This window comes from Nipponia nippon, unplaced genomic scaffold (assembly GCF_047370975.1).
Source record: "Nipponia nippon isolate SJK-2023a ecotype South Korea unplaced genomic scaffold, ASM4737097v1 scaffold_5, whole genome shotgun sequence".
NCBI classification, from domain to species: Eukaryota; Metazoa; Chordata; class Aves; order Pelecaniformes; family Threskiornithidae; genus Nipponia; species Nipponia nippon.
This window is the reverse complement of record NW_028262369.1, coordinates 37,393,953-37,411,473: the sequence shown is the minus strand read 5'-3', so window position 1 is coordinate 37,411,473 and position 17,521 is coordinate 37,393,953. Positions and strand designations below refer to the sequence as shown.

General features: G+C 38.8%; 1 protein-coding gene across 2 annotated transcripts in view; it reads right to left on the bottom strand.

The window, feature by feature from the left end:
• The window catches only part of HS2ST1 (heparan sulfate 2-O-sulfotransferase 1), an 89,429-nt gene extending 72,206 nt beyond the window's left edge, over positions 1-17,223 (bottom strand). For both annotated transcript variants that reach the window (XM_087733374.1, XM_087733373.1), the window contains exon 1: positions 16,769-17,223. In XM_087733374.1, coding sequence (XP_087589500.1) covers positions 16,769-16,892 — 124 coding nt within the window. In that variant the 5' untranslated portion in view covers positions 16,893-17,223. The remainder of the gene's footprint in view (positions 1-16,768) is intronic.
• Positions 17,224-17,521: the final 298 nt, after the last annotated feature.

The window sequence follows — 17,521 nt, the reverse complement described above, 5'->3', positions numbered from 1 at the left end:
CCTGCAGACTGTTATGTCTAAAAATACGGTTATTCTATTATTGCATATACAGTGCCGTAAGTTTGAATGGCCAGGCTAAATTAGCATAAGATGGTATTTGTTACTCTTAAACTTACATAACTCATCTTTAGTTACACTGAGAGATTACAAACACACTGCCATGTTCTGAAGCATCAGGCTTATGACAGTGGAGGTAAAATAACATGTGAGGCTGGAAAGCACCCAAAATTCTACACTGTTATTCTGGCCTTCTGTACTTCCTTTGTTTCTAGAACCAGACTTCAAAAAAATCACCACAAGCCTTTGTGTATATTTTCTTACAAATTTTTTCCCACCCCTTTTTTTCAGAGAGGGAAAAGCTGTCTCATTAATGCTAAGTCCTACACTTTTTTTAAACTTACCACATATTTAGAGTAACAGCAAGGCCTTGCAAGAACAGCTAACATAGTTATCATGGGGAATACTTAATATGCAGCAGCTTTTAAATTCATCATCTGGCAAAGAGGGTAGGAGAGAAGGAGAAATTGTCTTGTCCCTTGCTCTGAGGGAGATGATGAGTTTTATCTATCACTAATTGAGAAACCTACAGTTGCAGTAACAAGAAGTGTATTGATTAGTTGGCTGTGATAAGTGGAGCACCAGGCCAAAAAGAAAACACAAAAATTTGTATTCATACAAGGGTTACGCAACATCTTTTGTCTCCAATTACTTTATTCTGGAGCAAGTTGGTGGTAATGCTTCCATGACGCATGACTAAGGCATCACATCTGCAGAGGTCTGCTATAGATTCACACAGATGTCAGTGAAGTATTCCATTTGCAGTATCTCATAAGGGATTTTTAGAGAAGTCCCTCACTGACTGTTCCACAAATTCCAGTAACAGAAATACTGCAGCAAGTTTTCCACTTAAACCATAGGGCCATATATTGTCATTAGAGAAGGAACACTTAAAATATGACCAATTTCAGCTCTGTGGTTTCAGATCAATATAGCAAGTCTTCAAGGAAGGAATAAGACTCCTTGAAAGACTACATTTCATCTTTGCAGACGGGGGGATAAAAAAAGTAAGGGGGAAAAAAAAAAAAAATCAATACATGAGAGGTTGTTTTCCAAAATGTTACGAAATGTTATCATCTTACAAGCCGTTTTACATGTCTTTTCTGTTACCAGCATCGTTTACAGTATGCTGCTTTCCTTAGCTGATTTTATTTAACTTAGTGCTGAGTAAGTGGTATTCAAGCTGCTCACAGGAAGAAACCATGGAAGTGTCAAAGCAGGTTAAATTCTTGAAACAGCCAGTGAGCTTCCAAGGCAGACAGACTGCTGCTTATTTAAGGAATAGAATAATAAGCATAACACATTTGTCCACATACACGTTAAACACAGAAAAGTCTTTAATAGCATGACTTTATTATGAGGTACTGTGCAGAAATTATGTACTGTCCCTAAAACAGTCATCAGTCTTGCAAACATATGTGCTTTCCTTGAAATGTTTGTTTAATGAGCTTAATTCCAATTAATCTAAAAAGTAACTAACTCTATAAAGGTTTTACTTCAATACCTAGTGAACATAGTTATTTAAATAATTAACAATCCACATGGACTAATAACTAAAAACATTTCAGGAAATCCTTTAACCCCAACTATAAAGATTCTCTCAGCACTAAGATGGGTGCAGGACTCCAAGGGAAGAAATTGCTCAATATTCTGTGTGATGCACAATGGAACAAATGGCACAGAAAGAGGAGAAGACCCGTAAACCTCTATTTTGTAGTAACTTCAGGGCAACACACATCATGAACAGACTGATTCTTAAATCTACATCATAAATGCAGTACTTCAGAAACACACAAATGAGCTGTGGAACAAATACCTGGGCAGAAACATGCTTAGAGAAGCTAAATTCATATCTTCAAGAGAGGCTGCAGTAGCCTGAGTAACTGTACTCGTTCAAACTCATTCAAACTTAACTCATGTAGCTTTAAACAGGATAAGGGAGACTAAGCAGTTCTCTGTCAGGCAACACAAGGATATCAATACAGTTTTCTATCCAAAGCAGCATTTCTTAAATTTGTATGAAGAAATACCAAGTTTAAACTCACATATAAATACAAACAGTGGCTTTTTGTACGTATACAAGTTTATAATGTCAGATACCTGCAAAATACCTGTGAAGGATATGCATCAAACAGACTATATCATTTCTGTCTTACGGTGGTCCCTGTGGATATTTTAAAAACTACTTTCCATCTGAAACACAAAGACTTTTTCATTTATTTTCCCCCCCTCATATAAACCAATCAGCTATATCGTTGGGATATCCACAGATAGGGCAAGCAGAGGCAGAAGTGTTACTGAATGTTTCTATGCTTGATGGCCACTAGTGGCCCACACCATTAGTACTAACCTTCTCCCATCCCGTCACCTCTTGTATTGCTATGAATCATCATGAGACCCTACAGCCCCAACCTTCCCCCTGCTTCAAGTACCGACTCTTTAACAGATGTGGGAAAATTACTTTCCCCAACAGACTCTGTTTTATTTGACTGTTACTCCGTGTTACAAGGCTGCACTTTATAGTCTGTAAAAGTTGTTCTGTTCAGTCAGTGGTTCACAAATTAACCTGTAAAATGGCAAAAAGCTCAATAAAAAATGTTCTTCATTCTAACATCGTAGCCAAGGCTCACAGAGCATAAAAGGGAAAAATCCCACAAAACACGCAAACAAGGAAAGCCACATACACTTTGTTGATCCGGTAGTTGCTAGACACTCAAGGCAAGAGATTTTAAATTTTCATTAGAAAATGCCACTCCAGCAGCTGGCATTAGTAAATGTTCTTGGATGTTCACTTTAAAAAAAAAAAACAAACCACCATCCCCCCCAAAAAACAAACACCAAACCCAATAGTCACTTCTATGCCAAAACAAAGTTTAGCTCTTTAGCAACCAATCATGAAAGATAGTGTCACTGCATAGTTTTATTCCAGCTATTACAAAATAAAAAATACTAGCCACAAGATTGCCACCAGAATTGTTAATATGTGAGTCTACCACATAAAATTCTCAAGTACAAGTTACACTGAAATTTTCTGGTCAAAGCAATCCCTTTATTAAAAAAAAAAAAACAAAAAAAAAAAACAAAAACCAAAGCACTCTAAATTCACTTGAAATAAGCCTGCAGTTAAAACAAACAAACAAAAAACCCAAAAATCAAATTTAGAATGCTAAGCATCTAGTTAATGCTTTAACTACTACCCTACACCAAATTGTGTCTGTTTCTAGTTTGGAAACACAACTGCTTCATTTAACAAGCATTCTGTGATGCCTACTGGAGGTTAGTCACGGAATGATTAATAAGTACTGAAGTGCAATTTAGGAAGTTTGCTTTAGATCAGACTATCTTTTATTGAAAAAAAAAAGGAATCAAAGCATAACTAATTTTTAAATTTATAAAATCAGTACTGCTGTCAAGGCAGCAGAGTACAATAAAACAATAGCACTAAAATGTGTAATTATTGTAGTAACCTCCGTCATAGTTTGGAAAAGTGCCAACTGTTACTTGTTTTCTGAAGAAATTGTTAGAGAAAAACAGCCACCATTATCCAAGAATACTTTTGGCAACTAATTCATGTGCTCTTTGACATATGCTAACAGTTCTTGAATGATACCTCTCCTAAAAACTTTGTATTTGGTAATAACTCAAGTGCCATGCTTTTCAAGGAATGTTGGGATATTTTTAGCAAACTTTGACCTTGCATTTAGAGCAAACAGGAAGCAGTGATAAACTTAAGACAAATAATTATTCTCAAATCATTAAGTTCTTTCTGTCTACAAACTGCCTAAAATAAGGATTCTTTGCTCTGAAACCAAACCAAACACTCAAAACCTATATGAGGGTCTCCCTGGGACAAGACAAGGACACATACACAACCCATTAGCATATACTACGTTCCCATACTCCATCTTGTACAGCATGCAGTTGCTTACAATCTTGCCACCACAAAATGCTGTATGTTAAATACCACAGGAAAATTATGGAAGGTGCTACTGAAATTACACAAGACAACAAGTTTAGTCAAGTTCAAAATCAATGCATTTCTGATCCTAAACTATCACGGGTTTTTTAGCTCCTCAAATTCCTTGTAACAAAGATTTTGAACAAATGAAAAAGAACAATCCCTTTTTATGGTTTTATGTCTGTAGTTGGTTAACCCTTATCAGCTGGTAAATCTTTTAACTACTTGGTAGTTCTGCCTGATATGTATTTGTGACGTCTAGACATTTTTCTATAGAGAAGTCAAATATTCTTGACAATTCAGATCAGTATTTAATTGTGGAACCTGATACAGCAAAGGTTGAAGCATTAATAGAATTTGCGGAGAGTTTGTAGATATGTGATTCCATCAAGGGCAGAAAACTCATCCAAATCAATTCCTGGATATCTGAGAGGATTTTCATATAGGTTTCTCTTGCATACTAGTTATCTCTAGAGCGTCATCTCATGTTTACATTTACATGTACGTACTTAATAGATATTAAGTAAAGTAAAAGAGATGTAGGAACAATCACTGTATTTCACATTCCTGCTGCTATATGAATACTTGACAGATTTTGTTGCTTAAGTGTCATGTTGTCAGACATTTTGTAGTTTTTTTCATACTTAGAACGCACATGAGGTTAAGTGCTATTTTTATTTCCATATTGTTTTAAGATGGCATAACAATGAGAAGAAGCAAGTCTAAAAAAAGTTTACCCTGTTTTCCAACATTTATTCTTGAAAACTAGTATTTCAATCTCAGTTAATATTTAAAACCTTTTCTCATCATCTCCAGCAAAACAAATATTCTGTATATAAATTTTATAGCACCAGTTTAAGAAAATTAAGTTTATTACATGCCATTACTTATCACAAAACAATACGCGCTTTTAACTGCAATCTTGACACAAGCTTCCACCAGTCAGAATGCACATATTTAAAACTTACACATAATCACCACTAATGCTCCTGGAAAATATAAAAATGGTCATTCAGTTTCTAAGGGCTTTTTTCTATGGCTTAGAACAAGGAAAAAAAAAGGAAAAAACCTCTTTCAATATCTTCATTCCTCCTTCACACACGTGTTTTTTTCTTTAAACTTGATATGTGAATAATTTGTCATCTATTTCTCTTTCCTAATTCTCATATTAAGACTGCCTTGCCATCTGCACTATGCAATCACACATAAGTAGGCACATAAAAATCACTAGAAACAATGCCTTGGGTTGCTCCAGTGACCACAAATGTTTAGAAAAATGCTCCCACAAACATGTTAGCAAGACCATGTTTTTCAGAGTATGGTTTAGAAAGCACAGACAGGAAAACCAGAAGAGGATACATATAAAAGTTTTACTATTTGATTTATCATTTCTTTATGCTAAACCACCAACTCGGTTTTATGTTGGTTTTTCACATCAGAAAGGAGAGGAAGGTTTAATGGTATTGTAGAGGGTAAATGACAAAGCAATAGGAATCAGAAGCAAGTACATTTTCAGACTGTTAAGCTAGAGCGAAGCCAGCCTTGAAAATAAGCATATTCCCCAATACTTTCTGCCTTTTTGTTGGGATCAGACAGACTACGGATAGCTCACACATGCAAAAGTTGCACTGATCCTCACGTACACATCCTCCTCATCTCCCCTCTTCAAAAGTTCATCTTTAATATTCTCCTCTAAGCTTGACCGTGTGCTTACAAGATAAATTTGCCTTTAGGCCAAATGCATTTAACATGCCTCATGAATAACTAAGAAGCCTGACAAATATCCTCTACAAGTTTTTTCTGGGTTGGATGAAGGGGTGGCTGTCCTTTCCTGTCCAGAAGCAAACATATGCCACCTCTGCAGCTCAAAGCATTAAACTAAACTGAAATCAAGAGTGCTTTGACTTCATGCTCCACGCTCTGATCGCTGCTGGCGGAGGAGCTGGGCACACCCCTGGTTACCACCCTGGCTAGCAATGGGGTGAAAGTCTCCCATGAGAATGTTGGGCACGCTGCTGGGTGAACGACAGTTTATGCACCCACTGCTAACTTTAACAGCTCATCTGTCAGATCTTGTGACTTCTCAAGCCCTCTTATGCACCTCCATGACTGACAGCAATTTTACTTCATTAACCACTCCAAAATCTCTCCTCAAAATTCAAACCTTTGGAATAAAAGCTGCTCCAACTGAATTTCACAGAAAAGTTTTTACGTAACCCTAACTGCTTTTGGCCATTGAAGAGTTACAAAGATAAAATTCAAGTTTGTACCAGACATGACAGGTTATGAACACTGCTATATTTCAACGTAAGCTTAGGTATTTCTGGTCATTCAGCCTTTGCTTTTGGCTCAGAAAGCATGTTTGTGAGGCAGTTCAAGGACTAGAATAAATACTACTAGCCTACTAGAAAGTAAGGCTTTCTGGTACTTCTCATAGCAGAAAACACCTAGAGTGCTGCGTACACATTAAACGCACAGACTATAAACCCTAATCAGACGTATAAATCAAGCAGTATGCCAGAAATTTTCTAGGTCTTTTTTTTTTTTATAGCTTGATCAAACAAAAACATGAATTACACTCCTGTTGAAGATAACTTTAAACCTTAAACAGGCCCTGCTAAAACACTGGAGCTACTGCAAGTTTTGTCTTCACTCAAACCAACAGCAGTTGCACAAGTAGCATGTTAGGATTAACAATTTAGAGAGCAAAGGGAGGGAAGCCCAAAAGTATTTTAAAAATAAAGTTTGTTTTAATAAAAGTAGGAAGACGGTAAAGATACAAAACATTCCAGTTCCTACTAAATAATCATACTCTAAAAGGTCATTTTATAGACAAGAACATTCTTCAAAAAGCAAATATACATCTACTCTTGAAATGCTATCTTTGCAAGTAAAATGGAGTTCAAAAACATACTCAGTCCAATCCCATTTCACACTCTTTGAAGTCATCAAATTGGACACCAAGATCTAACCGCTTCATCATAAGACAGCAAACTATTTATTAGGTACTTATCTTCAAAAACTTGCCTTGTTGGTAGCATCACCAAACTTAACAAAAAATAGTTAATTTGCCTAAAGACCTATTAAAACAGACTAAATTATTCTCTGATAAGCAGAAGGGCTTTGTAAGCTTCTTTCGTTTAGTTTTTTTAAAAAAATAAATAAAAAAATATGAGGGACAAACTAGAAGACTTTCAATATTCCCAAAGGCACTAACTTGATTAAGGGAAAGCATTTTAGTGCTATGGTCATCTCAGCACGGTTCATAGGATAATGTATCAAGAATGGTATGCAATTACAGATATTTTGCTAGGAAAATATCTTTTCTCACTTTTAAGAGCACACACTGCTGAAGGTTTACTGACAAATGAGATGCTGAAAAATCTTGGCTCCAGAGTTGTCAGTGGGAGTGCAGCTGAAATAGGATTCTACCTATGAAACACTTCATTCAACACTAGGATACAAAAAATCTGACATTATGACTTTGTTTCCAAGATCACGGATCCTCACACAAGATATTTTGTGTAGCGGGTACCAAACCACACCTTCAGAAAGTGATCATACATTTGTGTTCAAGAGTGTTTTGGTCAATAGACAAGGCATAGTATTTTTGTCTTTCAGCATGGGAATAAAACCCTGTGAGATATTCCTTTTGCCACAGACAATGGAAGGACATGGCTGGACTCAGCTTTTGTAAAAATGAATCCCCATTTTTTGAAGGAATCAAAAATTTGAAATTAGATCTTCCAAAAAGTTATTTTCTCCTCCATTTACAGCTGTCACTCAAATGCTAAAGGAGTCAAAATCTTAGGCTGCTTTGTTTTGTTCTGGAGACACTTTTTGGTCTATTCAATGTGTAAGAATAAGATGCTATCATTTTCACATCCGACTTTTTTATTTCATTGCCTTTTACTCTAAATTTGTAACTCCTTCTCAGAATTACAGAAATCCTTTGCTCAGAATGAATGATCAAAATCAACTCCAATATAATGCAATCAATTGCTGATTAATGTTTTGTATATTCAAACCCATTGCAAATGCCACATTTTGCAAAAAGAGACTTCTACTACTCCAAAACCTCCTCCAAAGCTCCCCACAGAATCAATGTAAAGAAATGCAAAGATTTCAAAGAAAACACAGTTCTGCTATTTATGCAATCTTTCTGAATACGTTCAACAACAATATATCCAGAAAAGAAGATAATAAAAATACTGAAAATTGAAAAATATGCAGGCAAAATATTCAGGAGAAAAAAAAAAAAGTTAGCTGGATTTCCCTCTCCACTTTGCAGAAAGTGAGAGGAACAAGCATAATCTCTGTTCGATTGCTCTCATATCTCCAAGTTCCTTCATGTTCTCAACAGCCTTTTTGCACCTTTTTCAAAGTGAAATGAAATGCTACTGCCTTCCAATCCGTCGTCCAAGAAAGATCAGTCCTATACTACAACATTGGAAAATATAGACAATGAGGGTGAGGAATATATACACATGTAATATTTATATTTATTATAATAATTTACATTATGAATTTATATATTCCTTACTCCTCCGTCTATGTATTTTTTCATATATATTAAAAAAACAGAAGAATAAAATAAGATCTTCTGAGAGAAAAACCACTACAGAAGTAAATGGGGAAGATATGCATTTTAATTTAAGGAACCTAAGATCCCATCCCCACACTCTTTACAGTTTTACAGCAATTATGCACAAGGTTTGCATAAACACTTCAAAATCATCAAAAGCTGTTTTATCAAAACAGCACTTAAGTTTTACATATGTTTCAACACAAATTAGTATTCAGAATTAAACAGCAAGTTGATAAAAAAAAAAAGGATGTCAGCTGTCATTTTAAACTCTAACCGGATAGAGAGAGAGAGAATGGACGTAAAGGAAGGCAGACAAAGACTGGGCCAAAGTGATAGATAGCTTCTTTCCAAATACTTTTTGTAATTTAATTATCTTATTAATTCTCTTACTGCCCTAGACTCCTAGGCACTCATGATAAATTTTATCACTACCAGAAAGCTTGAATAATAATTATTATAGCAGTAATGTTATTGGAACCATGAAGACACAAGGATATTGCTAAGTAAGGACAACAATAATACACTGAATACTAAAGACAAAAAGACATGTGGATGTAGTTGGGCTTCCTGCAGACAAATTTGCAAACAATACCTCTATGGTAAAAATATGTTCTTAATTTATAGCCATAAAAAGCTAAACTACAGCAATGAATTAATTACTTGGGGACATACAGACACTCAGTATGAAGCCAGACCCTGACACTCAAGGGCACATCCTGCAATAACACTGATGTCCTGATAGTCAGCATATTACTGACACAAAAACATACATATATGTGCAACATGAATGCTTCCACAAGTATTGAGAATTTATAGCTTTAGAGAAGCGCCTGGGCATACCAACTATAACCAGCAGTAGCAGTAATTTTAATGCAGGCAATTACTGATAGGAATGCCAAATGGAGGGACTTCAGTTCTCCAAAACTTAAAAGGCCAAGTGGAGAGGAGTTGGGGGGCGAATAAAGAACCAGCTGACCCAGTTGCAGGAAGGAAGGAGGTTGACTTTTCTCTCCTAAGCGACTGAAGACTTCTCTGAATGCCATCTTTCTCAAGATGCTGGGCTTTGAACACAACAACTTCACGGGGCCACAAGTTTTTAGGGGAGAGGGCAAATCCAACAGAATTGATGGGCTTGAGTGTCACATGAAGCTAAGGGTTTGAATAAGATACTGCCCGCACCCCCGTCTAGATAGCGAGTAGGACAGATTGCAGTTAAGAGTCTGTACATATTTATGAAAGGCTACAGCCAGCTGGCCAAATTTCAGATGCCTCTCTCAACACTGGACTCCTTTCACTCAGTCTTTTATCTTTTATTTTTGGTTGAAAAAATAATGCAAATACATGTAACACTTCAGCTATATTTCTACAGCATGGCACTTTCATTATGCTTCCTAGGCTAGTATTTCAGATACATAAACAGATAAATAGCACCACATTTCAAGCAAAGCACTTACCACTATTTTAATACTGCTTTGACAAGGCTTAAATACACTTCAGATAAGTGACAAAAACTACAGATTGCACACAATTACACAAAACGGCTGTCTTTTGACCCAATTAAGTGATACTACGTGGAGGATTCCATATGCAAAAGCCATCTATTTCCTAAAGAGGAGCAAGAATTTCAGGGAAGGCATTCATTATTAGAAGACAAGTCTAGCCAGAATAAGTCTAACAGCAAGTGACTCACGGTTGCCAGTCAGTAGATATGGAAATGACTTGTTCATGAACTGTTCAAATGTCCCTAACTTCAACAGCCAGGGGAAATACAAAGCTGTGCAAAAAAAGAATCCAGCTGCAAATATGTCAGTTTTCTGAAATAAGGAAGAAAAAAAATTCCTATGATTTATTTCACTTCGGATGTACATGATAAACTGGAAAGCAATGGTTTAATCTGTTATGCTAACTCCAAAGTTTAAGTAGTTTACCAAAGGCTGTTTTGGGCTTGCTTTTTTTTTTTTTTTTAAATATGCAAACATTTTATATGTGTTTATACACATACATACACACATATACATATATAAATTGCACAACCAGTCAATTTTAATTTAGTGGAGTATTTGGGGGTCTATGGTTTTGTTGGGGTTTTGCTGCATTTTAAACCAGTTCCTTTGATAATAATCTCCAGTGAGAACTAAAAAAAAAAGACATAGTAACTTCCAGCCACTCAATTTCAAAGGCACATTGCAGACATGAAAATTTTAGTTACTTTCGCCATGCTCAGAATTAGAAAATAGATGAGAAAAACAAAGGGAGCATTGGCACAGCATTATGCCATAATGTCGTTGTTTTAGTTGCTTTATCACAGAGTACATAAAGGCATTAAAAGTAGCTTTTTCTGATTTCCAGTAGTGCCCCCGCTTTTCCTTTTACAGTGCCAAGCACATTAATGAAACCTGCCAGGTATTTAATTATTGAAATAACCCAATCTCCCTTCCTGTGTAGAAAAACAATGATATGGAAGAACAAGACCTAGAACTCCTTTAAACACTTTCTCCTGAGGTTCTCAGCCTTGAATTAATTCCCTACCTCATAGCTACTATTACCAAATCTGTAACATTGCATTAATTCATACAGGAGCATGGCACTTGAATTTCTTTGGCTGTCCAACAAGCCTTTTCTGTCCTAAACAGCTGATTGTAATTGTGGCTCTTTTCCAGGATTTCCCTGGAGGATGGTATTGTAAGTCTTTGTGCTCTTCAACTTAAATTTGTGCATTAAAAAGTAACATATATAGATATGTACTGGCCCAAACCTGACCTTTTCCAATGGAGAATCTAGAAAGATGCAGTGCCTTACCTGGTGATTACCTCATGCACTGCAGTCCATGGCTGGAGGGACTGGAGGCATACGCTTTATCTGATTTCTCAAGTCCATTTCACTTCTCAGAACTGCCCTCAAAATATCTCTAACAAAAATATCCCCTTACAAGATAACTCTTCAGAACAGCATCTGCTATTAGAAGCGATGGCACAGTTCTCACCGCATTCTCAAACCTATTTCTTTAAAAGCATGAGGCTTGCAAACTAGGTACAACAATACTAAGGTTTCTTATGTGCAGCCTTCCAGAAGAGGAAAGAAATTTTTTAAAAGTTGTGCCTCTTGTTTCCACTGTTAGAAAGAGAGTGAGATCAAGCCTCAGAGCCCATTAGCAAGTCTGACCTGTCTTGGTATGTGCTTGGGAACGTGCACAATTCTGTATTAGTCAAAATTCAAACATTACCGATTTCGTAGAAAATGCAACAGCAGCAGCTGCAACACTTCTTCCCAAAAAAGTTATAAATAAATATAAAAATCACAAATAATAACATAATAAAGAAATAAAACAAAATTAATATAATTGCTCTATATCACACTTTGCAATGGGAAGTACAAGCATAGTATGGGAGTAGTTTAAAATTTATTCTGAAAGTGTCTGGAACGACTTGGGGTATGATGAAGGGGAACGGTAAGGGGGAACTAAATGAAAAAGTATGATAGAACCAGCAAGGCAAAGGGGAAGAATGTTTCACTGGCTGGATATATACTGAGGAAGCAGCATTAAAACTTATTTCAGGAAACTCGGTACACAAGAAAACAGCTTCTGAAAGAATGCCTCAGGCTATGCAGCAGAAAATAATAACTACTGGGCAACAGAGCTATATTTAAAAGAAATGCTAGTAAATTATTTGCATAGCTGTGTGCAGCCAGAACTGCCAACAATCACAAACTACTCTTTATAAATGAAGTTCAAGTATAAATAATATACTAAGGAACCATGCATGCTATATTATGAGGGACAATTTAAGAAGTTTTCTGAGGGATTTTTCCAAATACATGCAACTGGCAGGCCTACTGACAGGAGATTTTTTTTTTCCCCCTAAATGAAGGAAACATAAGATGCCTATTATTTCAACATCCCAAAAAAGTAGAAACTTATATTTCTAAAAAGCATAAGATTTAATCATTGGGAAGCTAAATTATTTAACTTCAAAGGAACAGTGGTTTGTTAGGTACTTGCACAGTGCTTAGAAGGATACTACCACAGCAAGGGCCACAGGTACTAGAAAACTACCTTAAAAAAAAAAATTAAAAATCTGGCAATCAATTAACCATCAATTAAATTTTCTTCCCTGGGCTTAGGAAAAGAGCCTTAGCCTTTCAAATTATTCACGTATTTTCAAACAAACAAAAAAAAAAATTAAAAAGTAAAACATTAAGAATTTCTTTTAAATGACAGACTTCTGTATGCTGAATTCAAGGTACTGAATTAACAGATATGAGCCATAAGTATGTTTATCACTTAGCAGAAGAAATACTCCCACAGTACAGCTAACCAGTGTTTCAACATGATCTGAAGCAATAATCTGAAACAGTAATAAAGTTGTTCAATCTTTGCTCTCCCTGTTAGGATATATTATGTTACTCAGACATGGACTATTTTCAACATCCAATATGTAAGTATCACTAAACAGCTAGAAAGTAGCAGTATTACTTAACTTCCACCCCACCAAAGAGTAATCCTTCCCCATCTACTGTCTGCACCTTCTCTGACAATCCTACAGACTCTTCCTTGAATGAGGCACTGTCTTCTCCCACCCCTCTGCCCAACCTTGAAGTGCTTCTAGTACTTGCTATTGCAGAATAAAATTAATTTAACAGAAGAACTGGAACACATACAAAGTTCCCTCTTCTCTTCCTTCTCCCAACCAATGCATTACAAAATTTTGGGGAGAGGAGGGAAGAGGAGAGATGGATGAATTACTTCCAGCAGGATCAGTTTTTTTGATCCAACTCACCATGAACACTAATGGCAATGCAGGAGATGGCATGGTACACATTTAACGCTAGGTCAGTTTAAACCAGAGGCAGAGCTGCACTCACTAGGCTTGCAAAAAACCAAAGGGGATAGTCAGACATTATTTCTGTTCCAGGAATGATAGTGCAAACCTCAACATTTGCCTTTCACATGCAATATTCTCTATTAGGGCTGTGCATTCCTAGAGCTAATGGGCAGGTACCTATACCAGGCTTAAATAAAAACATTAAAGTTTGCACTGGCAAGCAGGGACAACTTAGTCTGGAGAGAATGCCAGTTTAGCTGCCCTTACATGTAAACTTGAAAATAATATAAAAGATTAATGTTGTATGTACTAATCTTACCAAAAAAGTACTTGAAACTGGGTTCTGACTGGGCTCTGCTTGTGATCTCACCGCTACAAACTATTTGTAAAGAGCTTAAGAAGTCCAACAGCTGCAGAGAAGTTACAATGAATATTTTTATTTTCTTTATTGTTTTAATTAGGGAGTTATCTTTCATATGATGAAGAAACCCACAGGTTTACAAATACATTTTTAAATTATATTAGGATCATAATAATCTCATCACAGAGAAAAAAAAGCAGCATCAGCATTTTTGATGGTCATTTAGTTCTATCTCCTGTACTTCTCAACTTAAAAAAGAAAAGTTTGCCAGGGTGACTGAGTTTTACCTATATAAAGTCTTACAGGAAGAAAGAGGTTCCCATTCTTTTCTTGCCCTGAAACATGCTCTAATTTCATGTTATAGGCAAGATATTTTAAGACGTTGAACTGAAATTACCCCCCCCCAATTGTTCAGTACAGAATCAGGAGTTGCTCATACGTGAAGAAATTGGATAAAACCCTTTCTATCAGAAAGTATGGCTGAATATTATTAGAACTGCTGATAAGACTGCAGAATTATTTTATTTGCTATCAAATCTGAAGTCATGCGGTTTTCCTAGTCAGCGTCTAACTCTTACAATTACTTTCCAAGATGACAGTTTATCATATGATATATCAACGCAAACACATAGCATAGTTCAAAACCCAGTACCCAAACAATATGCAATGTGACTTCTAACATAAAGTGCCCACTGAAACACAACCGAAAGACCAAAGGAACTACTTTTTCGTTATCATCAAATCATAGCATCACTGCCTTTTCACACACACATTCCCCCTCCCTCATTCTTTTGGGGGGGCAGGGAGAAAGATTGGAATTCAAGTGTATTAGGCCAACTAATTAATTTGATTCGGAGAAAACCACTCTCCATATTACAGCTCAGTAGAAATATCACCAATCACGATGGTAAAAAATTTTCTGTAATGAAACCTTACCATTTGCCAGTCATAAAATACATACCAAACACGTGAAAAGAGAGACATTCAGATAACTAGAAGCTTTTTAAAAAAGCATACTCTCACGCTAAGAAAGCAGAACCCAAGTTAAAAGCTGTTGCAGAAAGCTCTTTTTCCTCTCCTCACACAAGTTTTAGAGAATCACTACTAAGTTGCTCACAAAGCAAATCTTACCATCATACTTTTAATAAACTTTATAATAGTTTTCCCTTCTTAAGAAATAAAATCAGCAGAACATAGTAATTACATTCTTGTCCCAAAGCAGTATGAGCTGTGTATTTTAATTCTCTACATATGTAACTTAATCATGCCCGTTGCATATATATTAAGGAGGAAAAGGAAGCTTTACCAGCAAAATTCTTTATTCTGGCATGCATTATGTTAATCTTGTCATGCCAGGAGGTAGATTTCCCTAAAGTAACATACACTGTCACCAAGAGAGGCACTGAAGCCACGGGTACCAATCAGTTTAAAACAGATGGATACAAAATTCCACTGAATCTTGAGCACTATGTTAACACCTGCTTGAATTATCTTCCAATTTCATTAATTTTCTTCTTCAAATTTTTGTTTACAGTTATTGAGACCCTGCAAAAATTATGCCTCTATTATAATTGGTACGAACTTTCAGTTGAAAAATACGCGGAGTAGGAGCATCCCGTAACTCAAGCAGTCAACCACTGCCATTTCCAGGGTCCTAATCTCTAATATCCAGTTCAGAGAGAGCAAAGTGGAAAAGAAATGCTGAGAAGTAAAATCCCAATGGCATTCATACAGCTCAACATCAAGTTATGCTGACTCTGACTCTGTTAGAAGCTCACTGTTAAGTTTTCCATGTCACTCAAAGTCCACTTCTAGTTTTAACATCAGTAGGAACATGACGTGCGCTTTTCTTCCTGCAAACTTGAAGTGTTCATAGTCTAAATACCTTAGTACAGTCAAATAATATGAGAAAACAAATCGACAACATTTGGAAACCAGCCCCTGCACTTGTATACACCAGAAGTCTCAGTGCTCTGTTTTTACAACTCCTAAGCACCGCAAATGAGGTTCAGAATGGTATTTTTTCACATCCCTGAGACCCTTAATTAAGTAACGTAAAGTCTATACAAGCTCCACAGCCTTTTGTACAACAGGCAAAGTAGTAAGATGTTACCTACTGGGCAGATATTACTCTGAAAAGGTCTTTTTGAGGCAGGAAAAGCAAAAGAAATCTTACACGGGAGTTTTCAAGTTCATCATTATTCTGTTTAACTACAGCTCAGTGACAGTCTAGGAGATGACTAACTACACTCAGTAAACTGCAGAAAATAACATCTTACATTCAATGAGAGTAAAACAAATCACTCATTTGTCATTGAGAACAATGTCTTTAGCTTTCTTTTCTTTTTTTTTTTTTTTAACACTGTGCTTTCCTTTACAACGCCAACTGTTAGTAAAACGTATGAAGCAGAAAGTAAATGTGAAGAAGACGACAATTCGTTGCAGCAGCAGCAGAACTAGACTCACTTTCGGTACCGCTGCTGCTTCTCCCCTCCCTGCCCAGGTGCCTGCCGGCAGGCGCACGCAGGCCAGCCGCTGCTCCGAAGAGCTTTGAACATCGCCGCTCTCTTCAGAAAACCCATTCAGACACACTGGAGAAATCCTCCTTTCCAACACCGCGCTCTCCTAGGTCTCATGACCCCGCAAAACACACATACGAATGAACTCAAAGGCCAAGGCTGCTGCCTCTGCCGCTGACAGCCCCCTCTGCGGCGTCCCCAGACCGTATCGATCAGGTCCTTCATCATCTCGGGCATGTAAACACGAGGGGCCATACGGGAAGAGTACCCCGCGGTGCGCGTCCCCCCACCCCGCCCAGGCGGCACGCCGAGGCGCGGGGAGCCCGGCCGCCGACCCTCCGCGCTCCCGCCGCCGCTCCGGCTGCCCGCGCTGCCGCCTCCCCTGCCTCCCCGCGCCCTGCCCCGGCCCCCGGCCCGGCCCGTTCCGCCCCAGGCCCCCGGCCGCGCCCCGCCGCCGCTCACCCAGCTTGCCGCGGGACTCCTCCAGCTTCTGGATCTGGTTTTCCAGGAAGAGGACGGCCACCCCGAAGACCAGCACCGCCAGCAGCTGCAACTTGGGCGGCAGCATAATCCTGAGCAGCCCCATGAGCAGCAGCAGCAGCGCCGCCCGCCCGGGATCACGACATAACGCGGGGCCCGGCCGCGGAGGCCGGCGGGAACCACCGCCGCCGCCGCCGCCGCCGCCGCCGCCTCAGGGACGGCGCGAGCGAGGGGAGGGAGGCGAGGGGAGGGAGGCGAGGGGAGGGAGGCGAAGGGAGCGCGGCTGGGGGCGCGCGACAGGGCCCGCCGCCGCTCTCACATCGCCCCGCGGGCCGCCCGCCCCTCACCAACCGCCGCGCGGCGGCCGCCTGCGTGCGCTGCTCAGCAACCGAACGCCCCCCCGCCACCGCCGCCGCCACCACCGATTCCCGGCGGCGGGACCCGCCCCCGCGCCCTCCGCCATTGGGCGGTGCTACCGCCACCCCGCCTCTCCCGCAACTGGATTGGCCCAGCTCAGGCGAAGCCCCGCCCACAGGGCTCTGACTCCGCCTCCTCCCCCCTCAGCCCCGAGCTGCCGGAGCGAGGCCATGTCCCGCCTACATGCGACCCTTCGTGATTGGGAGGCCCTTCTTCAAGTCCCGCCCACCTGCCCACTCTCATTGGGCACAGGCACCGCGGCACTTGGGAAAGACGCAACGTCATTGCTCGGACCGGCTGCCAATCGCTGGGTCTAGG